The following is a 25427-nucleotide window of genomic DNA, read 5'->3' as shown; positions in this document are numbered from 1 at the left end:
TATGTGATAGTGCTTATAATTCGCGGAAGTAAACATGATAAAATGTGTAAATTTTTTTTCCCGTTCAAAACTGAATAAATCGCTTAGTTTTAACAGCTAGTGTAAAGTGTTTACTTTGTGAATTTTGGAATTAAAATCGGAAAATTTGCAATTAAAAACATTGGATCTAAGCTTACTTCAATCAAACCTCAAAATTGACAAATGCAAAATGTACCAACCCCATTCAATAATTATTAAAACGTGTTAATTTATATGAAATTTGTGTATTTATGTTTGGTTGAAAGATTAATCGTTTGTTTAATACAAATTGTATTTTATTTATGAACTCATGAGTGAATCCAATTACAAACGATACAAAATTGATGAGGTAAACGTCCAGTGGTAAATTGTATTGAATTTTCAATGGAAAATTCACCTCGACTAAGTGGTTTATTACAGTTTCATTTGGGTAGTACCTGCTGGTGAAAATAGTAAAAAAAAGAAACAGACTTGAATTAATTTTGTTCAACACATTTATTTTATGTTACTAAAAAAATTTATAGTGAAATAAGTACAAATGGAATTATCATTAAAATAACGAAAAAATTTCATTAACACTATAATGTAACGAAAGTAAACAAATTTTGACTTAATTGATATAAAGTTTACTAGTCTTTGAACACAGCATTCACTTAGTAACTACTTGTGTGACTACCAATCGTCAAAGACCTTGCGACATTTTTCTCGATGATCCAGAGCGAATCCGGTAGGACACCCAACACGCGGCACTGAAACAATATTCGATTTTTCTATATTTGATTTTGTCGTGGCTATTCTAATAGTGGTCTGACGAAATACTATTCGACCCGATACAGCTATTTCGGCCATGAAACAAGTCATCAGGAACGAATAACACAGGCCCAAATAAATCCACTTTGTCAATTTCATCGTTTCAAACCAAAACAAAAAATGTTTTGTCCCTCTATGGAGTTAAAATGCGTAATGGTTTAAGTGACGGCTGATTCAGATTAGTACCGTAATTATCGCACCAGTCATTTTAACATGATATTTTTGAGTTTACACTTGTATTCCTTATCATTAATATATACAAACATAGTCGTACGGTGCTATTATATGTGTATCAATTTCAGAATGAATTTATATTCGTGTTTAATTATATTTGTATTTCGATTGAGGTTTTCAGTCATTTTTTCCGTGTATAGGTAAATAGGTGAAACAAGTCAATGTGTTCTACTAACAAAAAAGAACAGTGAAATTGATACGGAAAACACATTTTGCCAAACGATTTACATCATATTTTATTTTAAAATCAGTGATGCTTCAATGAAGCATTGCTTCATTCTCTTAGTTGAATGAAAAACGTTCAATTCGAATCAAACATGAATGAATCTAGTCGGGTTCATTTTAAAATGTGTTGTTTTGTACTTCAACTGAACGACAATCTTCTGCGGAGTCATAATATTGATGTATGAATGAACTACAGCTATTATAGTATGTTCACGGTGGCCGTTTTTTATCGGCTATTTTTAAAATAAAAAAGGGTTTTACCACAAATTTATTTGTGTCGATTGATTGATTTACTCGTAATTGCGACGTTTCACCTCTATTTCCCCAGATTCATAATTCATGATAAAATTCTTAAGATAGAGTGAGAACTTGCAATTTCATGTATATGACTCATGTTTACGTAATAACGTAGTTATTTCATCACACACCTGTCAAAACTCATTCCACTCATCTTCAGTAGTAATTTTTTCTTCACTCTTTTACTCATTTCTCATGGAGAACTTCGGCAACCTTGAAAAAACACAAGCTGAATACCAGGAACTGAATCATCTTCATTTGTTTTATTTTAAAAAAAAACTACCGGTCAAATTGTGCTAATCAGCCGGTATTCAACTTTACCTGTGACTAATCGATGAGCGGTGAATCATAGGAGAATGTTGATTTTTGTGTGCTATAAGAACAGAATTCTTTTTGTATCCATTCGTAAAATATTCACCTACTCACCGATTCATCGATTCGCCGTATTCAAGCACAACACAAATGTATAATACAATAAAGTACAATAAAAAAGCATGTCAAAATGGAATCGGTATGATTTATTGAATAGTTTATCCTGGATTTTGATTTGTTCACGATTTCATCACATAATAAATCACACAGTTTCACGATTACCTGTTAACAATGTATGGAAAATATGTGAAGTGCCAATAAAAAAAACAATTATTTTGTATTCGATTCGCTTAAATATTTATTCCGCTTATTCAAATAAATACTATGTATGAATTGATTAAATTGAGTCAAATGTTTCACATTCACATGATATTTCGGTGTAAAATGATACAATCAAATGAAATGGCCGATGCAACCCATTACACCTTTTAACAAATACAATTAAATGGTTTAACCTATTGGCTTAGAACTAGTTGAACGTTTTCGTATTACAGCTATTTATCAAACCACGAGTCTACGACTGGCCTACACTTTCTATTGTGATCAAGTCGGAAATTTGCTTTGCACGCTACTCTCGGAACGCTGACCATATTACTTGTTAGCAGATTCAATTCTAGGTTCGATTGTGGTTTGAATTCTTTTACCCGTCGGAAAATAAGTATCTTTGACTCGGCTGGTCTGGAAAAATTCAACAACAGCCAACAATACACACTGAAGATAATCCAGTTCATCATTTTGATTTTTGTTGTTGTTTTGGAATAAAAACTTCTTTCCCTTTTCTTCTGGAACAGTTTGGGTGTTTTGGAAAAACTTTGTTTTTTTTTTCTTTCACGACAACTTTTCTTCTTTCAGAACGATCAACAATTGTTTTGAGTTAATTTTTCGTTTCGTTTTATGAAGCGAGTATTAAAACACGTATGGGTTAAAGTGAGTATTGACTCGGATTAGCCGCTGCAAATGATACATGTGTCGACTCAAGCATGGATTTTTGAGGCACGATCCATATCAATCACAACACACAGTTATCAATTGACGTGAGCATTTTGTTCGCTGTGATTTCGTCACAAATAACGAAATCTACACAAAGCCAGACGTATAGCAAATGATATATGAATGATTAGAGGAAACACAAGCGAATCTCAAACCAACGATTTTTTTCTATGTATGTCATTAAGCAATTATCACTGCTGTTAAATGCGTCTTTGTTAATTTTAATGTCAATTCATTGGGATTCTGCGAGAAAAAAATTATAAATACGCAACATTTCTGAAAACTACAATAAATGTGCAGGCAAGTCCTGATTATTGTCGTTCACGACCGACATTCTAAAATCACATTCCAACCGATGAACCGCACATGGGAGGAATTTTTCATGTCGTCAGTATGTCAATCATTTCAAATCTCAATTACAAATCGACCGATAATTTCAATCAATGACATTTATGCCAATAATTTCGAGTGTGTACTTTGAATTATCGATTGAAATGGTTCAAGCATTGAAGCAAATATCCCCCGGTATTCGATTATTGACTTGTTTAAACTTGAGTAGATCAGTGGAAGTTTTTTTTAAACCGGCATTTGAAAAGGTTCAACGTACGAAAAATGAGACATATTTAATTCTGTCTAGTTCAGTGGCTATAGTTCATTGTGCGATTGAGCGATGAATGACAAAGCATGTGTAAGCATTGAACTCAACGTTATTCTAATTTCTTTTCGAAACCCGATATATTTTTGTTTAGGTATTACCGGCAGATTTCTCATTTCTTTCAGCATTAATAAATTCATTATTCGAGACGGAAGATGCTTATGGTTATGAACGTATTTTTGACTATTTCACAGAGTCAACATTACAAGAATGACTTTTTTACCTATTGCATTGCACTTGAACCGGATACGACGAGCAACGTCACAAATGTTCGCCGTGATGTTTATCTCGCATCTTTTTGCAACTTTCGTGTTCGGGCGCTCCATCTCTCTCTCTCTCTCTCGCTCACCGTGTCTGTTTCATGGTCCACACGAATCGCTTGAGTCGACAAAACTAAAACGGTGAATCACATAGTTCATTTGATCTGACTAACACTTTGTGTTCCGAACACGTACGCCAACAAAAGGGGATTATTTTAATACATGAACCCAGTTCATGGATGAGCGAAACAGAGAACTGAGCATTCGCCAAGCGAGTGTATCGTGTATCGGTCGTTTGGCGCTTTTACACTTATCATTTTTGTCTGCGAGAGAGAAAGAGAGAAGATTGTGTTTGGTATTATTTGAGCATGATTTATTTTCTATTTCTTTATTTTCCATATTTTTCGATACAAAGATTATTTGATCCACTCCAGTGAAACGAACACAGCAACTGCATCTCCATCCACCTACACAGTATCGGTCATTTGTTGGTGGCAACGTTTACGGTGAAACGGGACAATAGGTTGATGTGTCGTAAACAGTTACAATAATCATATACATTGAGCTGACTTGAATAAATGAATAAATGGGTCGTTCTATTGAGCACAGCCAACAAACTGCCGATAAAAAAACACAAACACATGCCCCGGCGCAACGAAAGCGATGACAATAGCTATGACACGGCAGTTATTACATCATATTTCATGACAATAAATTCTATTGATAGTTCTCGATATTATTATCTATTGGCAAAGTTTTGCGAGGCGTCTTTTTGTGTGGACGTTTCACGAAGCATCAGGCATCAGGGAGCAGGCGATGAATACAGATGAACTGTGTCACTACATTGCACTGAGAGCCATTGAAATGGATGCCAATTCGAGATGACAACTTCCGCACTATTTACCCAAATCGATTCGATTGCAAAACGTTCACGACTGAGACGCAAACATTTTTATTATTCCCATTTCTCGGCAAAGTTCGGTGGCAGTAATTTTCTTTGATCAAGGTGAATATTCCCATTTATTTGTTCTATGCCCAGTATTACCGTAACAACTGATATTTTTCCGTTTATAACTCGCATTCCATAGATTAATCGAAATCAAAATATGTGTGGAATGTGTCAAATGAAGCGCCATCTGTGTCATGATGATTTTGTTTGTATAAGTCCAAATGCATTCGTTCAAACGTTCAGAACCATTAGCCAATATAGTATTGCATAGTTCATCTTCCATGGGCTTGGTTGCGCCAATATAACGATAAACGTCAATGTATAGGATTGTATGCATTGCACATTGTGATTCCGGATTAATTCCACCAAAAAAATGACAACGAAGCTTAAAGTAAACCATTTGGAAGCCGAGTTCTCTGTCAACATAGTCTCTATTTCTGTTTTATTTGGAACAAACAAAAGCTCATGCTTTTGTTGGAATCATTTCCAACAACCGAATCGAAAAAAAAGCGCGCAATTTTAGAACAGAAAATTGGTTGTATACATAAATGCATTGGCATAAAGAGAAATGAAAATGTCCGATGCAATTTCTGTCGTATATGCAAATTTTGTGTGCACGAGACAGTCAATAAATTACAAGCGCTGTACCGTATGTCGGCATTTGCATGTGACTCAAACAGAATGAGAGATATTTTCATTTAAATAAACAAATATAAATCCAAAATCGAAAATGTCGCGCTAAAATGAAAACATTGCAACGATTTTTGTGGCATCAATTTAATTTCCGGCTGCCTCCGAAAATACTTTGGTCTGTGTTTTGCCTCTTTCATTTCATATTTGCCATACTCCGTTTGTTTTGTGCAACAATCCAATTTTCGGGCCAAATCACTGGCACCGCACACAATACACAAATCATAAACGAAAGGCAAACACAAGCCACAGCCCGAACACTTTCAACCGCTGACCTTCAGCCAGTGTTGAATTCATTCCATTCCGTTTGCAAATCGTATTACATTCTATGCAAATATCGACGAGTGATATTTATTAAATTTTGAAATTGTTTATTTAAAGTCGGACCACATTTTATTTGGTTTGCTTAGGTTTCTATTACGAATTCAATCAAAGACGGAAAACCAAATACATTTCCGTTATTCATGGAAAATGCAGTACAGCTATGCGATTTAGATGGGCGGCCGGGTACCACACTGGAAAGGTATCGAATTTTCGAGTGCTTGATACACACACACACAGTTCAATGTTCATGCATTCACTTGTAAATGTTTAGTAAAACATTCATTGCCATTGATATGGCAATCATTCTAATTGTAAATTGATTTCGGAATTTGTAGATGAAAATTCGACTGGAAAACCGATCGCAATTTTGATATCTAATTTAAATGGAAGATTTAATTGTCATTCGATTCTATTGAAATACTCTAGATTCAGTCTGGATAGTCAACCATGGATCCACACGGCAGTGGGTACAAAATGTGCCAAGGAATTTAATGATGAATTTAACAAAAATGCTAACATTTAAGTAGAGAGATTGAATATTCTTTGATGTACAAACTGACCCGAATACTGTCAACCGCTGACCACAACCCTATATTATTTCTCATTGCTTACGAAATGCGAAAATAGTGACTTCATTACTCATCAATTGACATCTGTATGAAATCGTACCTGATTCACTCCATTTCCTTATCACCTGTTCTCAATGCGGATGATTGTATGCAAATTTGCTTCGGATTCATGCACATTCCGGCATGTGAAATGCAAAATGTGCGACGGTAATTATTCATTCCGCATATTCATAGTGATAATTAATTCCGTTATCTGATTTTAGTTGCTAATTGCAAACGGAGAAATCGAAATTGTTTTGGAATCGTTGTGGGATATTTCGCGAGTTACAAAGAATCTCAATCTTAAATGTCAGTGCGAATTCTGATGCCAGTGACAAAAACAAAATACGAATAAAATTGTGAGCAAAAAATCCCCGTCAGGATTTGCCCTTTTCATCTAAAGTCAGCTGTTATCTTTTGCACATATTCGCTGCGATTTCTTTCATTTTATTTCATTTTGAAATTAAATTAATGTTTAATTCTTGTTAGCGCGAGAAAAAAAACACGAGTTTAACACAACGACAAAATGGTCAACACATTGAAATCGAAAGCAAATTGTAATTTATTACTTCACTGGAATTCCCAGCATCTCTCGCTTCGACAATGTGAACGGATTATAAATGAAATCTCGTTCGATCTCACTCTGGCACAACTTTAGCACTGTTGTACACTGACTTAATTGGGCCACAGTCGAAGAAAAAGAAACGCATTAAAAAATCATTGATTTAAAACGACGCATAAGCTCAGACACCGTGTTTCAATTCCATTCAGTGACAAATCAACTTGACTGTCGGTCAGCCGCAAATCAACTGAACTTGGTCAATTTTCGAAATCGGTGATTTTGAACGAAAATAAGAATTCGAAAAACAATGTTCGCACGCAACGGATTCAGTTTGGTATTTTTGCTAGTTAGTGTGGGTGTTTTTTTGGTAGTGGTGGCACCAACAGTCAAAGCCGACAGTGCTAAAAGTACCGAATGTAGTTGTGATAATAATGATGGCACTGAAACGGGTGGAATTAAGGGTTTCCTCCATAAAGTTACATGTGGACTGAAAACTGGCGCAAAACAAGTGACAGACACGGTCAAAGACGGTTATCAATATGTAAAAAAGAAGATTTCATCCAACCAAGACCAACAAACTGCTTCACCTGATATCGACTTAAGATCGGATGTACCCGGAGAACCAGTCAAATTGGCTGAATTGCCGAAACGTCGCTAATTTCAATCAACCGCATCCCGATGGAAAAAGACCTCAGAATTGATTCAACACTGAACGAAAATGTAATTTATGGTGTTTTGATTTGTACAAAATTAAACTGCAATAACGAATACTTGGAATTTTGATATATTTGTATGAAATCATAATAAAAGAATAAAACAAATATGACCAAAACACAATTTTTGAGCGTTTTTCTGAAATTCATTTAAATTTGAGTGCTTTCATTCTCGGAATATTGATTTAAGTGTAATACTGCTTTCGCTGATATTAGCGCTTTGATAAGATAATGAATTAATAGCCAAAAATAGACATAGAAAGAATTTCTACGTCATAAGTGTCGTTGCTATTCTTTTTAATCAATGAATTTGGTTGTCGCTTTGCATTCTTTTTAGTGATCTGTATCCATATTTTCTGTAAATACCAATAAAATAAACAGCAGGAATAGGTTTAGCACTTCTGTTGTGATTCATATACGACTGAATACTTTATTGAGCTTTCTTACTCTATTTATACAATGTTTCTTATCAATTAAACTCAATTAGTGCGTTTCTTTCTCAACAGCTAATCGTTATGGTGTTAATTTGATTAGTCCCATTTGATTTGATTCGTTCTAGTTTCTAATTATGAATTACAATATTTTAACATCATTATTTCAACAGCTTCTACGAAAGTTTTTTTTACTGTTTTTTCACCCAACGGTAAAATAATTACTTGACTTGAATAGCCACAATGTGGTTGGTTCCACGAAAAATAGCAAATGCGGTTCAATTGACTGGAAGTACGAGTTTTTTTTTCTCACAGCTCCCCCTCTAACTATATCAAACTGTACTTATTTGGTGCAAAAAAAAACTTGATTATTAATCCCTTCTCACTAAATGCAGTTCCATTGCTTAAAAACATGCTATATATATATAACTTAAATTTAGGAAAAATCATTGTACAAATAATTCACATCGTTCAACAGTAGCATTTCGAATACGAATGGGGCCACTTTGGTTTTGTGCACTTTTGCTTGTGATCAATTCACATTTTCCACCGAGTGTCATGTGCGTTGCAGGATTTCCGTTCGACAACTTCAATGATGATGATGATTTGTCCAACTCATCGGATTCAATACCATTCCGTGCCATCCTCCAAACGCCACAAATTTGCCCTAGCGGTACACAATGGGACGATTACACAAAAAAGTGCCAAAAACCATTCCATTTTCTTCGACTATAATTAAAAATCCATTCAATGGATTCTATTTTTATAAATTATATCTCAATCGATGTGTAATTTTAAGCATAAACTGAGTTTTAAGCATCATCAGCACAAACAAATGTAACATTCACTACGAAATAAACGCGTTGTTCAAATCAAGTTGACGCATTTTTTTTTCTCTCTCGTTCAAGTGCACGTATACTGTACAACTGATTCCGTAAAGCGTAGTCAAGGCTGTTGAGTTTGTGATATAGTTATAAATCGATGTAGTAACAGGTATAATTAAAGTGGTTACCGCTTTTGATACTTAATGGATACACTTTGGCGAATTCATCGTAGAGATATACAAGAGGTAAATTAGGTGTGTGATTAATCGAATTTTCAGTCAAACAATTATTCGAATTTGAGTCATAATTTATAACATAATAATAAAACAATCTTAAAGGGCTGTGTATGTATGGAGTGTGCCATAGATAGACTGAGTTCCAAACGCAACCTATGCATAACACTAACTAAAACAAAGTAAAACACGAATGTGCGATAATGAATTTTTCTACTGATAGAATTGATGTTTATCGCCTGCTTATCTCACAAAAATCAATTTTGCACATTCGTGACATTTTTATTTTTTTGTGTCTTCTTTGTTAACAAATATAAAAACGATGCAATAGTTTGCAGTAAACATTGAACGATCTGAGTCACAACTTTTGACACTTGTTCCGTAGCGCTAGAAGTGAGCTGTCAGATGCTTATATGCAGTATCTGTGGTTCCAAAAGCCGAAGAATTTCAGCAAATTTAACTTTGTTTCAGAAAAGCAGTTCAATTTTACAGAAACAATAAAACCAATACTGTTTTACCTTAAGTAGTGTTACTGAGTGCTGTTGGCCTTCGTCATATAAATACGATACTGTTCAATAAAACGAAATATAGATAACAATACCGGTTGACTTAACGCTTTTTCTCCTTTCTTCGATCAATTACGTGCAAAATTATAGTTGAGTAACAGCGAAATTCACGAAGAAATCAGATGTGAATAAGGTAATCTGATTCGTAGTCTTCGCGATTTGCATATAAACTTTGTTGTGGCACCGAAATCGAAGTATATTTATTGAAAATTTTAACATAATAATGACGTTGATGGGGTTATACACACATGTATGTTTAACACACGAACACACGTTCAAACTGAAAATAGCTACGTACGGTTGGCTACCGGTTTGTTGTCTCTTTTTCCCATACACACAGAGAGGGTGAGAGACACGCACACTTTGTCAAAGGTCGTGATTCCAGCTGATCAAACGTACCATCATTATCTGTGTTGCTTTTCGTGTCTTACCTTCCACAAGCAAAGCGATGAAGCAATGTTCAACATTTGAACGATAGACAATTTCGACATTTCTTAGTGTTTTTGCTGCTTGTTAAATCGCTTTGAAGTTTTTTTTTTAGCCGATGAAATCTTTTCAATAGTCATTTTAACATTGAGAGTGAAACAGAGAAAAAAGAAGCAAACAACAGCAACGACGGCAGCCACAGCACAAGCAGCGTTTATACGGTGTATGTTTTCGACGTTTTGCATTGCTTTATTCTGGTTTTTGTATCGGTGTGTTGCCATTTGGCACTGATCACTTTATTTCAGTTTGTTTGCTTGTCGCAGTCGGTTCGGTGCTGTGAAGAATCTTGTTTCGTGCATGTTTTTTTCCGTTGTCATTTTGATATCGCTGAGAAAAAAGAACACGCTTCTAAGAAAGAATAATAAAAAGAGAATAGAAATCGGTTTGACGAAATAGAATTCACGCATTTATTGGTGATATGGAGAAAAGTGTGATTTTTTTGTTAATCGTAGCGCTAACGAGTGCTATGGTCACAGTGGATGCAGCTTGTGTTGAACGTGATCATGCAGAAGGAAGCAACGCCACTGAAACTACCGTGAATAAAGTGAAGTCGTTCTTCGAAGAAGTTGGGTGCACATTTAAACCATTCACAGAGGTAGTAAAAAATAAAGTCTCATCAGGTTATAATTATTTGAAAACAAAAATTGAAGAAGCTAACAGCGGTAATAGAACGACGACGAAAACAATGGACAACCACAAAGGCGCCAAAGTCGAGAATTCAAACGTTAATTTGAAAACAAATAATGATGCAAATAGCAAAAGTTTAGATTCAGACAAGATCGTCTTTAGAGACAGTGATCAATTCTCTGGTGGTGGTGATACAAAAGCTGATGGCAATCCATCCACAAATGGACCAACAAATCCAAACCATCAGACAACACCAAATCATCAATTGACTTCAGGCGTTGATGCCACATCAACTCTTAGCACAACGTCCGAACTTGATACGACCACAGGCCTAACAGACGAATTTCCGGTGACAACTGTAGTCAACTTGGAAGATCGAATCATATTCGAAGCACCGGATCAGTGCAGGAAAGGCGAAGTCAGGGTCGATGGACAATGCCGAGTACAAATTCAAATTTAAAGGCGACAAACAAATTTGAAATCATCTCCGCAGTAATGATAATAAATTATAATCTAGCGTAATGATAGTTTGTAACAAAAAAAAAAAACAACAACAACAACAGTGATATTCTATAACAGACAGAATTTCTGTCTTATGTGCGTATGGCCTTAGTCCAAATTTCAGCGTGAACACCACGTAATCTTTTAGATTGTAAGCAAAAGCGGGTTTTAGCACAGTTGCCAGAAAAAAAACAGCAAAACGTTACCAAGTGTGCTGCTTCTCAAATTTCTTAGAAAAATACACTGTGTAAGCATTAAAAATAAAATTGTGCGTTTCATTTGATGTCCGGAAATTGGCAGTTGAATATTTTTGATCATCAATATTATTATGGTAGAGTATCAATAAAGATGTTTATTTGCTTTGAATGTCTCAATCATGTTATGATTGAAAATGAACTGAAACCGCTTCAAATGTGGGCAATTCCATTGGAAACTCCTGCAGAACAATCAGCAGCAAATGTAACGTTCAAATGCTGTGGTGAAGTTCAATTGCAAGAAAAATAATGAAATTCAATTGAAACAAACAAACAGCCAAACCGGCCATTCATAAACTTTGAATTGCAGCAAATATGTTGGTCGGTTGAGTTCATGGAATAATTAAATTTTCTTCTCATTTCGAAGAAGCACATTGAAACAACGACCAATTGGCAATATGCATTGAAACTTATTTTCAAAGAAAGTTTTGCGACTCAATGACAACGGGCACATAAGACAAAGAGAAGAAAAAATATCAAAATAATCAGTAAAATTGGTCAACTATTCCAGAACTTGAACACAAATGCGACCGAAATAGTTGGAAACATATGGAAAACGGGTTCGTTCACTTCTTGTGAATGGCTGAAATTATCCCACTGAAGCGAACTTTGGAATTTCCAACTGTATTAAAAACGGACTTGAATTGAGTATTGGACCTATGTTATATTGGCTTAATACGTTTTTTTTAAATGGTCTAAAATTTCGATTTATTGCAAAAACAAAGCGATGTACATCACAAAACGTGGCGGAATGAGAAATTGAACGAATCGATTTTATGTGCGAAAATCAAATCAAAACGTTTTTGGCACAATTCCATCGTGTTGGTTGCTTGCAAAAATCTGTGTGGTTTGATTCCTACGGGGAATGATATCTCTATTTCGCCGATTGACTCTCGGCCATCCGCACACATACACACCGGGCCCAAACACATACACAGCACACAATTCCCAATTATTTCGTGCAAGAAACGAAAACGAGCATTCCATTCGAATAAAAGTAAATGGCTAATGTGTGATTAAAATGCGACGAGTGGCAAAGCGATGTTGATTCCATTCGCATGTGAAAGAGATGGAAAACGTAGCTGGGGAAAATGAAACTGTTTGCATGAATGCTGTACGTATATAACTGTATCTCAAGACAGTTAATCTAATAACGTGCTGGAAAACAAAGAGAGAACAAAAAAGAAGACAAAAAGAGGCGGATAAAAATAAAACTGAAGAGAAAATAGATAGTTATGCTCGGTTTTCGGTGTGAATACTTGGTTCCAGCGCCAGCCAAAGCATCAAGCTGTTCAAGCGCTCAACCTACCGCTCAATGCAAGCACACTTCAAGTTGCGAAACAAGAACGAAAAGATTTTGAAGCATCGGTTTTTATGTGAAACGTGAGACCGTTGTTTATTGATCTCATGGGATAATTTTCGTACTGGCACATCGTCGTCTGTGCTATAACTGCTAGACTTTTGAAGAAGAAATTCCATTCCATTCCATTTCTATATCTGAATCATACACATCCTTTCCTTTCTGTGTGTGTATGCGAAGAGAGAAGGTGAGAGAGAGAGAGGAGTAAAGAATGGAAGAATGAAAGAAAAACACACACAAACATCACACAGTCATTCCCGAACAACGTAACGACATAATTAAGAGTTTCGGTACTAATTTGCACATATAGAGATCGAATTAAATTCCTAAGCATTTTGGCAACGATATGCGCATTTAGATATGTTCATATCGATTGTGAGAGTAGCAAAGAGCCACTTCATCTATCCACTCGCACGGCAGCCATTGTACATGGACGGTTCCTTAAACTGCCACTCGGTCGGTTTATCAGGTCTCGATCGTTATAGTTTATCGCATCGTCATTATACGACACACGTTACGGTCACACAACAGTGCATGCATAAAGTGGCCCAAACAGTAAAGTGCTTACTCTGAAAATTAATCGCTGAATCTCGTATTGTGTGTAATGATAGTTTTTCGATGTGTATTCACTTTGCATGATAGGTAACATGCGGTACACATTATCTTGGGAGCATCCCCCTTCTGCTACTACTACTGCTACTGTTGCTGATGCCCTCCTCCCTCGCGCGCGCACACACAAACACAAACACAAGCACTTGAGTCACATGGCCTTGGGCGATATGACTTTGCAAAACAATTTGCAATTTCACTAATGCCAGTGGCCGGATTTTCAAAATGCGTCGTTACTGCACCTTAAATGCACACATCTATTAATATTTTGTATCTCTCTCTGTGTGTGTGTGTGTGTGCATGGATAGAGATGATGAAGAATGTGCTGCTGCAGTTACGTCACATCAATTTTAGATCAAGATTAATTTAATCATTTTCCGGTGCTTTCAATTAGCCAGAGGAATTTCAAAGCTCCAACAACTTTGATATTGTCTGTTACAGCCAATTCACCATCCATGTATCAAGTAGCCTTATTTTTGGTACACAAAACTTTCACTTCAAAACACCTGAACTACTTACCCTTACAAGAAGTTCTTGACTGACTTGCTGCCCGCACCTCTGCTCACCTCATCGCTGAAATGTAGCAAATTAATTTCAAAAATACTAAACTTTACTTCAATTTATATACTCCAAGTTTATTAGTCGTTTTCTTTGTATATTTCTCTATTTTTTGCTTAATTCTTCTTCAGTAATATGACAACAACAATTTCCAAACTTTTTTCCGTCAATTGGATACAATTTTTATGTTAAACCTCTCTTTCAATTTCTTTTTACTCTTGAATTACCTGTTACAATTTGCGGATAAAATTTTTGCTAATTCTTTTTTGTTTGTTCTCTCAATTTGTGTTCCTTCTGCGTGTAATTCATACACACAATAATATAGTATTTACGCTCATACATGACGATTACCTTTTCCTTTTTATTATTCACCTCATCTCAGAAACTCTCTCTGAGTCACATTATTTATTTAGTCAAAAATTGAGTCATAAACGAAACAAATATCAACAGAACGAAGAAGATGATACGCGAATTTCTATTTATACAGCAAACAATGTTTGCTAAACAATCAGTCATCACTCATCATATATACTCAATTCATTACTTCTTTCAAATTGATTCAATAAATCTCTTATAGTTATTTTTTGTTCAAATTTTCAACCAATCATTGCAATGAATTTCACTAGTTTTGATACAATGAAGTCATTATTATCTCCAAATTGGGTTTCTTTTTCCTTATTCATTGAATGAAATTGACAGTAATGATGAAATTAGAGAGAGAAAAAAAAACGAGTCATTATAGAAAAGCTCCCACTATGTCTGGATCAGTCATGTTCGTGTTCATGTCGAAAATAAACAATTGTTAATAACCAAAAAATGCTTTTCTTCGTTTTAAACCGGTTTACTCGTCAGTTCAATAGCATTGGAATTGATTAGAATCGACGTTCATTCAAAAATGATTTGTTTTCTCTTTTAATTGACTGTTGAATATTCAATTGGTTTATCAAGCGCGGTTAAACATTTTCAAGACCCATTTTATACGCGACAGTCTGATAAAAAAGAGTAGTAACATTTCTGCGTCGCAGACGAAGATCGGGTGAATATTAGATAAGCGCACAATTATCCACATTCGACTATATTTGTTTATCGATTGCACGTTTTGGTTTTTCAATGCTGACACAGTGAAACTCAATCAATTGATCAATTTTGTTGGAAATTGCTGAGTTACCGACTATAAATAAAGTTCATGAGATGTTTAATAGTTTTGATTGACACAATCAATTTCGATTCGACTCCTGTAGTCGTAGGACAAAAGTGTATAATTCAGATTATCATGGATACGATGGATAATTAAAACCCTTGATTATCAGGTGAAAGATAATTTGTCATAATAAATATTTTGTGAAAATGTAATCTGTCTGTAATTTGACATAGTCTTTTGCAGTTTGTATACAATGAATTACGGCCAAAGTGAATTATCAGCTCGAATTTCCTCTGGAAAAATTTCTGAATGAATAATGTGTGGTCGACTCTAACCTGGATACGAAATTGGTACCATCAAACTGGAGTAAATGAGGCAAACCATTTTTGGCAAGAGTGAGAAATCACTCTCCGGAGTAAAGTGTAATAGAAAGTGGGCCAGCACTGCATAGTTGAAAACTTCACTGAAAGTGCATTGAAAATCGATGAAAAATGGGACAATCTGAACCAAGCCGTCACCAAACGTATGATGGAGAACTTTTCCAGCTGCTTTAAATTTGTGGATTTCATCGTTGAACCAAAATAAAAAGTAAATACTTTCCTCATTATTCATTTAGTAAATATGATATCAACCTTTAGCGAGCGCTAATCTCTAATATTCATCAGATTAATTAAATAATGGTTTTTTTTCTTCTGAAATGTCTAGGTTTTGCTTTCGAAATGATTATTTCTTTCATAAAAATCTCTGATATGTGTCTTAATTGTTCATTCATTTGGTATTTTCCCCCTACAAGATACAGACTAGTTCATCATGGTGAGTATGTTGGTTTTTCGTCATTCACCCTCCATTCCTTTATTTATAATACTTATTAAATATTCCTTTTTTCGCCAGAGTCCTTAAAGTTATTTTATACAATTTTCCATTTGTGGCTTTATTTCATTCAACCCAAGAGAAAAGGCCAATATGTTTATACGCTGTCTATTCGCCGAAAATGCACTACAATATATATATACGCTTATTGGACGCCGAATTGAATATATATTCTACTGTATATTCGGCGTATTCTTCGGCGTGAAACATATTGAAACATATTCAGGCGCCCTCTGGTGGCTATGAATGCATTCGTTGATTCAATATGTTTCACGCTGAAGAATACACCGAATATACACTAGAATATATATTCAATTCGGCGTCCAATAAGCGTATATATATATTGTAGTGTATTTTCGGCGGATAGACAGCGTATAAACATATTGACCGTTTCTCTTGGGAAGCGAGGGATTTGTTCTAAAAACTCCCTATTGAATCGTGTCACATTTGAATTTAATGGAGGAAAAAAAATTCGGACCTTTTTTTTTCAACGAAACTATTCTTTTTCTCCACATTTTCGTTTTTTTGTTTGTTGCTGCATCAAGCGTTTTTAAAAGCATAACAAATTAGATTTTCATTTATTTACATTTAATTCACTTACGCTATGTGTTTTCAGTGCCATAAATATATAAATTTAAGGGGAAAAAAATCATTGCACAGATAATGATTTTCTATGGAAAGTTTTTTTTTGCTGCAGACAATTTCATTTCACCTTGTTGTTCGTCGCATTCTAGAATTTGGCTTCACTTGGATGTTTAAACTAAGTTCATTAGTTCCGGGAAAAAAAATAATAACTGCATTTACTAACAAGAAGATTCCGAACAATTTATGATTAAAATGAAATAATTTACTTCAACGAATTGTTTTTCTTTTGTTCAACGAATTTTAAAAGAGAATTCATTATAATAAATGATATTAGTTTTGTTGCTAAAAGGTAGGTTCCTACAGAAGAGACTCGTTTTTTTTATTGAAAAAATGCTGCATTTTTCATCAGAAAAAAAAACTGAATTTCTCATTGCTCCCAAATGAGATCGAAATGCAAATGGAATGAAACAAAGTATAATTTAAATGTGATTGATGGTTGGGAAGTTCAAAAGCCTCAATGGCTGAAATTGATGGAAGTACATTTTCAAATGCAGCGATTTTTGAAGCACTTGATTGAATGGTCTATTGAAACATTTCATACTTAAATGCAACGCGCGCATCGCGGCAAATTCACAATTTTTTCTTGTTTTTGTTGCAGTTGTTTTACTTGTTGTGATCAATCAAAATCATAATCACAATAAATTCACTTCTTTGCCTAATTCTCTAAAAATTATACTAAAATTCGTCATGAATACTTAAAGAGAAAAAAAACTTTCTTCTCTAACTTCAACGAACTCCGTTCGGTTCTGAACAAACTTGAGTGAGGAGAGGGGAAGGGGAGAGCATGTAGTGGTGGAAAAAAATGCATTCTGTTCAGTTTGGCTCATCTTACAAAAATTGGAAGGTATTTGAGAAATTCCATTACATTCCATGACTACTTGTCGTCTTCAATTTACTCTTTCGGATCATTTTTTATGGATCTTCTTTCGTTCCTTGTTATTCTTTATTCTTTGTTCACTTGTTCACGAATACTGAAAATGACACATATTCAAAATTCCTTTAGCTGCTGCACTCTCTCTCTCTCTCTCTCTCTCTTCCTTCGTCGCGTTTTTCCCTTCTTCTCTTTATTCTCTGCAAAATTTTGAAATTATTAAGCAAATAGAAGATGTATACACACAGACACAATTGCACACAGCGGAAGCTGTTTCGACGGAACACTGTGTGATGGCCCCATTCCCTCTGTACCCGACTGAATCCTCCACTCGATTTCAAGAGATACTTGACAGAGAGAAAGCGAAATAGAACACCGAACCGATTTCTTCTCTATCTCGTTCACTTTTGCATTTTAAATTGTTTGATTGTGAGCCATTTCGTGCTGAATGCCGTGCAATGGATACGATGGTGTAGAACATTCTCGTGCGTCTTTTTTTCTGCTTTGTCTTTCTTCTTCTTCTATTTTTTGGTAGTACGTTTGTTTCACGATGTGCATACAGCAGCCGACACCCCGACAGACATGTTCAAACGCTTCTCTCTCTCTCACTCTCTCGTACTCGTCTTTGATTTTTGCTTCATTTCAGTGTTCATTTTTAGCGTTTGCGTTTCTGATAGAATTTGCATGTAATATTTTTCAACGATCTTACACACATCCTCCAGCTCTCTATTTGTCCGAAGTTGGGAGGGAATGTTTGTAGTATTTTTATCGATGCAACTTGGAGTTGTGTATACTCCTCGGGCGCATGAAAGGAAACAATGGAAGAAATTGGATTGTTCGCTATTTTTTCTTGATGTGACGTTGCATAGACAAGTTCATTCCATGACTCGCGTGTTTCTCTGTGTGTTCTTCTTTCCTTCTCCAGCTCATGCCATTATTCCATGTTTTTTTTTCTGACATTCATCTTAAATATAAATCCAGCGTCACTCTTATTTAATGGCAAAAGCAACAGCAGCCAGCAACAACATCAAAATATGAAGATGTTGTACTTTCCCAAACCAATAATTCGTTTTCATTTCATCTCTATCGAAAGCTATTCAGCTTGTCTGGTTTTCGATTCGGTTGGGTTTTTTTTTTCTATTTTTGATTAAAACTAGATCATTCTTCATGTTGTTTGCGCCGGCTTTGTTATTCATCCTTCTTCTCTTATGTTTACTTTGGTTGACTTATACAATTTAATGCTCCTTCCAACTATTTGCTGTTGTGAAACAAGCGATGTTGTCGTTGATGACGACGACAACGATGATAATGGTTGAAGAGATGATAATGATGAGTTGATGGGGATGGCGAAAGAGACAGAAAATAGAGAGGGTGTGTGTGTTTGTAGAACCGGTGACCGGAAAGTTGGTTGGTTGGTTGGGGCAATGAAGAAGCGCAGATTACAAAAAAGCCATGGCACAGTTTGTGATAAAGGGGTTGCGTTGTGGTTGATTGGTTAGCATGTGCAAAAGAAAAACATGAACAATGGAAAAAAGAAAAGAAATTATTTTTAATTTTCAGCTCGAACGAATTAAGTGATAATTAATAGGAAAAAGAGCAAAATGTGTGAGAGATAATAAAGAAGAGCTGGCGCAAGAAAAAAAATGAAGTGATTACAATTCGGTTTATTTTTAGGCTAAAAGAATATATCTATGGATATGACGCAAACTCCATTTAACCCAATTAATAGAAATTCCCTCTAGAAAATGAGTCGTATTTAATTAAATTTGTAACTTTGTTGTGGCGAATAACGGCGTTTTCGTGAATGTTCACTGAAACATTCACAGTCACAAACAAATGTACAAAAATAAAAGCACACACACGCCGATAGACGTGGTCACGTAGCGAAAATCCAGTAAATAATTTGTTTAATTGTAGCCAGTGTGCAAGAGGTGGGAAAAAGAATCGAAGTGAGTGAAATTGAGACGGGCGAGCGAGCGAGTGGACGAATGAACGGTGGAGGGAAGGAGAAAAATCGATAAATAATTTTTAATTTCGTGAAAATCCATTTGCGCCAGACGAACTACGAAAAAAGGAGTAAGTGCCTTACCTTTGTAATGAACGTCGCGATACATGGTCGGACATAGTTTACCATTTTGCTTCGTTCGAAAGTCAATATTTGTACGTACAGGTCGATGTAATAATGGTTGCGGTGGCCGAAAATTATTTCCCAGCGGTGCTTTTGGATGTTCAGGTGTTCCTTGCATGAGACGCCTCAATGCATGCAACTGTATGTGTATGTGCGGCGGCCGTGCGTTTTTATAGTTTTTATTCCGTCGTCATCGTAGTTGTTGTTGTTGTTCGATTTTCCCAGCATTTTTGCCATCCAATCACAAAATGGCCACGTCCAATCATCAGGATGCGGATGTACACGAAAACGATGAGCAAGGTATTAAAAAAGAGAAGGGGAGAGAGAGAAAAAATGAGCATATATAGAGAATGATGTAACAAATGAGTAGTTGGAAAGTTAATAAAAGTGTATAAAAGCCGTGCCGACTGAATGAAGTCGTAAAAGCGAGAATCATTGGTGAAAATGGCACGGCTTTGGGTGAGAGATAAATGAATGAACTAGCGGCCAAAGTGGAGAAAAAAATCCACACCATACACCAACTCCGTCCACATATTTGGTTAATATGATGATACAAAATGGAGATGTTTTTTTTTGTCTTTCATTTATTTGTATTTGCCGTTAATTTCGAATGGGTTTTCACATTCGTTGGCAGATTAAAATGTTATAGCACTGGGCAGAGGGTGAGTGGAAGAGATAGAGAGCGGGAAGGCAAGCAAAAGTGTATATGCACAGTGAATCTGTTCGGGAAATGCAAACAGACGTAAAACAATACAAGAACAAAATACATCAATGTTCGTTTTTCCATTACGTTTTAGTCGAATAGTTTCTGGGTCTGGTTTACAACCAAAAAATGGGGAAACACGGCATTCATTTTTCTGCATTTGCTCAACACACACACACACACTCACAGTAGTACACACACTCATTTAATTTATTTCGGCTTTTCGACCGATTTCTATACGTGCGTTTGCTATTGTTTCCAATGAGGTTTTCGCCCTGTTTGCTTTAGCTCATTCGTTCTTTTGTTTCCTTCTCTCTCTCCATTTGGTTTTTTGTATGCTTTTTAATTTTGCCTTGTTAAAATGAGTCGAGATGAGTTATGTGCTTCTATTATTCATTCATCCGGTTGCCTCTCGCTCGCTGGGAGTTTCATTTCAGCATTTCGCTGAATCAAAATGGATTTTAAACTTTTGGCATATGTTTTGATATTAGGCAAAAACTAAATAGGTAAAGTCACGATAGCGTACATAGAGAGAGAGAGAGAGAGAGAGAGAGAGAGGGAGAGAAAAATCCGAGAGTCATGCAAGCAAAAAAGGAAAAGCAAATAGGAAGTGCTTTATTTGCAATTTGAATTAATATGAAATTGTTTAATGACTGTATCATACGTGCTAAGCGCCTTTCATACGGCCGCATCATGAATGGCAGCCAGAAATGATGTGCTATTGCTATTTTAAAAAATATCGCAAGAGGGAAACATACAAAGAAATCGCAGGAAATCATAATGGAATTCTTTTTTTGCCTGTACCACACATCAGGCAAAAACATGATCGTTCATCATCCGAAGTTCAATTCCTTGTATCGAAATAGGAAGTGAGCGAAAAAAAAGTACTCACTCATTTCCATTTGAATTTCAATTTGGTGGTTTTTTTTTCTTCACTAGGGAAAATGCGCACACATTGTAAACAATGCTGGCAACATTCATTACGAGCGTTTCCAGCGACATCCTCCGGTAGTTGCAACGAGCAACCATTGAGAGTAGGGAGTGAGCTCCCAAATACAAAAAAAAAACTGAGTTTACCGTGTGGTTTTTGCTCTATTTGCTCTTCCTCTTGTTGTTGAAATTACCCAATTAAAAGACTACTCCACTTGTTTGGTACAACGGCAATAATTGATTCCGTAAATCAAACAAACCGTTCGAGGCAGAAGAAACCCCAAAAAAAACTACAACTGCTGGCCAAAAACCATGGGGGAAAAGCACACTGCTTTTGGGGCGGCCGGGCATATTTTTTTAAAGCCATCCCGAAAATATTTTTTGCATTTAAAAACTGGGAACTGAATTAAATTGTTTATTTGACCATGAAATTGAAGCATATTCCACTTATATTACATTTATGTGTGTGTGTGTGTGGAATGCGTTTGCCGTTGGATATACGGTATTGTTTCTCTTTTTTCGACATTGGTTCGAAGTTTGATATTGATGTTGCCTATTGACTTGGCTGTTCGGCAAACAGTTGCAAAATTACGATCGCGGACGAAGACAACGATTTATTCGACCGTACTATTTGCCATAAATTATCGAAAATGAACAAAGCAAAAAAAAACGAATCCAACAGAAAATCCCCGCTCACAAACACACAAACAGACGAAAATAGAAACATCACATTTTAAATCTCTTTGTTAAACATGCGACGTCGAGATATTGTTCACTATCTGTCGGTCTCTCATTCATTCCGATATAGAACTCAATTTTTTATTCAACGGCCGATTAAAAATCCCCGGGTTGCATTACAATGCAAAATGCCATGGAACATAGGTTCTGACATAGTCTGATCTCGTTGATCCTGACCCCCCCTGGAAAAATTTGACCCCCAACGATTATTTTGGACCCGTTGCCATTTTCGGACCTTTTTTTTTTTAGTCCTCACTTTCTTCTGGATACCGGTTTAACACTAGATAGAATCGATTTTCGAAAGTGAGGACCTTTTCTTTTTTGCTCTTCAAATTCGAAATTGTGGATCCCCCCCCCCCCCCCCCCGGTCAGCAATATTTTTCGGGAAGAAATTTACACTAGATAGAATTGATTTTTTTGACCCCCCCTTGAATTTTTGGCTTGACCCCCCCTGAATTTTTTGGTGTCAGAATGTATGCCATGGAATATTTAGAAGATGGTAGCAAGTGATTTTGTCAGAGTCGAATACACACAGACACAAAACCATAAACACAAACACAAGCACATCAACTGAAAGAACACACATGTGGTATCGAAGTGGCCATGGGCGAAAATGTCTAAAAAGCCTAATTGCAATATTCATTGTTTCGCATATTGCTTGCGATGTCATCATATATCACTTCCAATGTAATCAATATATCGCACAACATACATAAATATCAAAACATTCTATCGAGCAATTTTATGTGCTCCGCCACCAGGCTAGGCCAATGCACTTCTTCTAAAACCGATCCCGACATATCGATTGCCATACAATTGCTTGCTTGTTTATATTTGACTTGTTGTATATCGTTGTAACACGTTGAAGAGTAAGCTCGTCGGATGCTATTATACATTTTACAACATGCATCCATTGTTGTGTTGTCGATGAAGAATAGCGTGTCAATTTGGCAGCTGAGGCTGCAACTGGAACACGAACCGCATAATACTAACCGGACGGGATGACACACAACATCTTTTGACGTGACGACAGTTGGTATCTTCTAATATATGTTTTTACTGTTTACAAATTGAGCACAAGAACAGATTCCAAAAGGGCCTGTTTTATTTTGGTTTTGTGGTGTGTGTGTTCGCCATTTGAAATTAATTTCTCGAAAATAGACGAAAAAATTAATTCAATAAAAATAACAATTAGTGAAATAAGTATGTTAGAGGACAATGGCCTTCATGGAATGGAATCGATAATGAATTAATCAATTGCCTTTTTTTACCTTATTCCATGTTCACAAATTGAATTTAACCATAATTGCAGTTGATTGACGATCTGATGATGGTTTTTTGCTCATCTGTTTGCTTATCAGTTTTTTCCCTCTTATTTAAATCATTCAAGCGAATCAATCATTCTATTTACTGTTTGATTAATTCGAGAGGTTTAATATGACAAACCAAGAGACTCTGTACACTTCAACCAATTCCGTGGTTTGGTCATAAAACTGCAGCATCTCGAAATGTGAATGGATTTGTTGTGCTATTGCAAACCGCTAGTGCAAACAATACTAATCACAAGTTATTTTTTCGCTTTGGTTGTAATTGAGAATGCAAATTTTGTCGTGTACATTCAATTACGTTGAATTAAAGGACTAGTCTGCCGGTGTGTGTGTAGTTTCTAAAGAGAGCGGAAGAGTGGCAACGGTACAGAGGGAGGTGGGTGAGTGTCATTTGGGTAAATGCATTCAAGTTGTTTTTTTACCAATTCAATCAATATCAGTGACATCAACCACAATATCGAGCTAGTAGCAATCGCTATCTCAGTAAATGTCACTAACGTGGAGCACAAAGAATCCCATCATCATTGTGTATATATCCGGATTGTATGTGAGCTGCGACTGGAGAGAGTGTGGAATGTGTGTGGTGTGTTTAAATGCGCGGTGATGCCAGACTGCCATTTAGACATATCGCATTGCTTTGTGCATCGATGCGTTTTACTCGAATGTTATAAAAACAATTTTCTAGCGAGCATGCAAACGAGATGGCAACGTGCACTCGTTTATTATGTGAACAGTATCGCGCAAAATAATATCAAATACCGTCTCTCTGTTTCTCTCTTTCTCTCTCTCTCATTTTCGTTTCTCATTTTCAAACGAACGGAAAGAGAATTGTTGCAAACTGTTAGCTGTGTACACACAGGAACTCCAATGACATATATACGTTCGCTACAAACATTTCTCTCCGACTCGTATTCTGTCGAGTTCGAAGAGGATAGCGTTGCTCTATCTCTCTCTCTGCTTCTCTCTCTCTCTCTCTCTCTCTCTCTCTCTCTACCTCTCTCACTTTCATTGCTATGTTTGAGTTTGTATTTGCCAGTTTCAACTTGAACAGTTACAAAATAAATTTTACATATTCATTCGGAAAATGCAATGACATGATGATAAAACTAAATTCATTTGGAGTGGGAACATAAATAAAATGGTAAAATGTCAGAGCAAACAACACTTCAATCGGAGGGAAGTGTGGTGGCAAACAGAATGAGATTTATATTATTTATGTGCGAAACGAAAAAGCGTACACAATTGAACGAACCAACGAATGAACCAGAATCGAACGGTAAGCTCGGAGCTATGCACTTCGATGCCATGAATTATCGTGATGTTGGGAGGTGGAGAGAAGCCGCTCTTTATCGTTTCACATCGAAACTTCGATGACGTCGTGCATTTCGAATTTGGAAATATCGACTGCCTTGCATCTTATTATGATTATTTCTGTTGTCGAAAAACACAAACACACAAACAAGAGACTGGGACAGTTTTTATGTGCAGTCAATGCTTTTTGTTCACACATTGAAAAAAATGTGTGTATTGTGCATGGTTTTCTTTTCGGGGGGGTTTGACATACAGCATATTCATCGGTGATATTTGGTTTGAAGTCAAATGGAAATTGCATTTCGATTCCGAGTAAATAAACTTAAATATCAAAACAAATAATAACGAAGTGCATTTCTTTTTGCTCCTTCTTCCGTTGACGATGCAAATGGAAATATTCCGTTGACATCATCGATTTTGTGACAGAATAATTCTTTTTTTTTCTCCTCTTCTGCTTATGTGTCTAATGGAATTTGTTTGTATTCTCGACTGATCCAGTACTCTTTTGAATCATTTGTGTGATTTCGAAAATGGATGAGCTACTCGTGTATGAGTTGAAAGAGAGAGAGAGAGAGAGAGAGAGAGAGAGAGAGAGAGAGAGAGAGA

General features: G+C 35.9%; 1 protein-coding gene and 1 long non-coding RNA gene across 5 annotated transcripts in view; one reads left to right on the top strand and one right to left on the bottom strand.

The window, feature by feature from the left end:
- The first annotated feature begins 2430 nt into the window (after nucleotides 1-2430).
- LOC129566727 (uncharacterized) lies at nucleotides 2431-7831 on the top strand. Its single transcript, XR_008687763.1, has 2 exons — nucleotides 2431-4867; nucleotides 4950-7831. It is a non-coding gene; the product is annotated as an uncharacterized LOC129566727 (long non-coding RNA).
- Nucleotides 7832-16980: 9149 nt separating this feature from the next.
- The window catches only part of LOC129566723 (carbonic anhydrase-related protein 10), a 42944-nt gene continuing 34497 nt past the window's right edge, over nucleotides 16981-25427 (bottom strand). For 2 of the 4 annotated variants that reach the window (XM_055442924.1, XM_055442923.1), the window contains 2 exons: nucleotides 19773-19950; nucleotides 16981-19494 (listed from right to left, as the gene is read on the bottom strand). In XM_055442924.1, the coding sequence (XP_055298899.1) occupies nucleotides 19406-19494; nucleotides 19773-19950 (267 nt within the window). In that variant the 3' untranslated portion in view covers nucleotides 16981-19405. The remainder of the gene's footprint in view (nucleotides 19495-19772; nucleotides 19951-25427) is intronic. The other 2 variants (XM_055442926.1, XM_055442925.1) reach the window with 1 other exon arrangement.

This window comes from Sitodiplosis mosellana, unplaced genomic scaffold (assembly GCF_009176505.1).
Source record: "Sitodiplosis mosellana isolate CC-2019 unplaced genomic scaffold, AAFC_SMos_1.0 Smas_scaffold_4, whole genome shotgun sequence".
NCBI lineage: Eukaryota > Metazoa > Arthropoda > Insecta > Diptera > Cecidomyiidae > Sitodiplosis > Sitodiplosis mosellana.
Note: the sequence above shows the minus strand (reverse complement) of the source record. Positions and strands in the feature narration are given on the sequence as shown.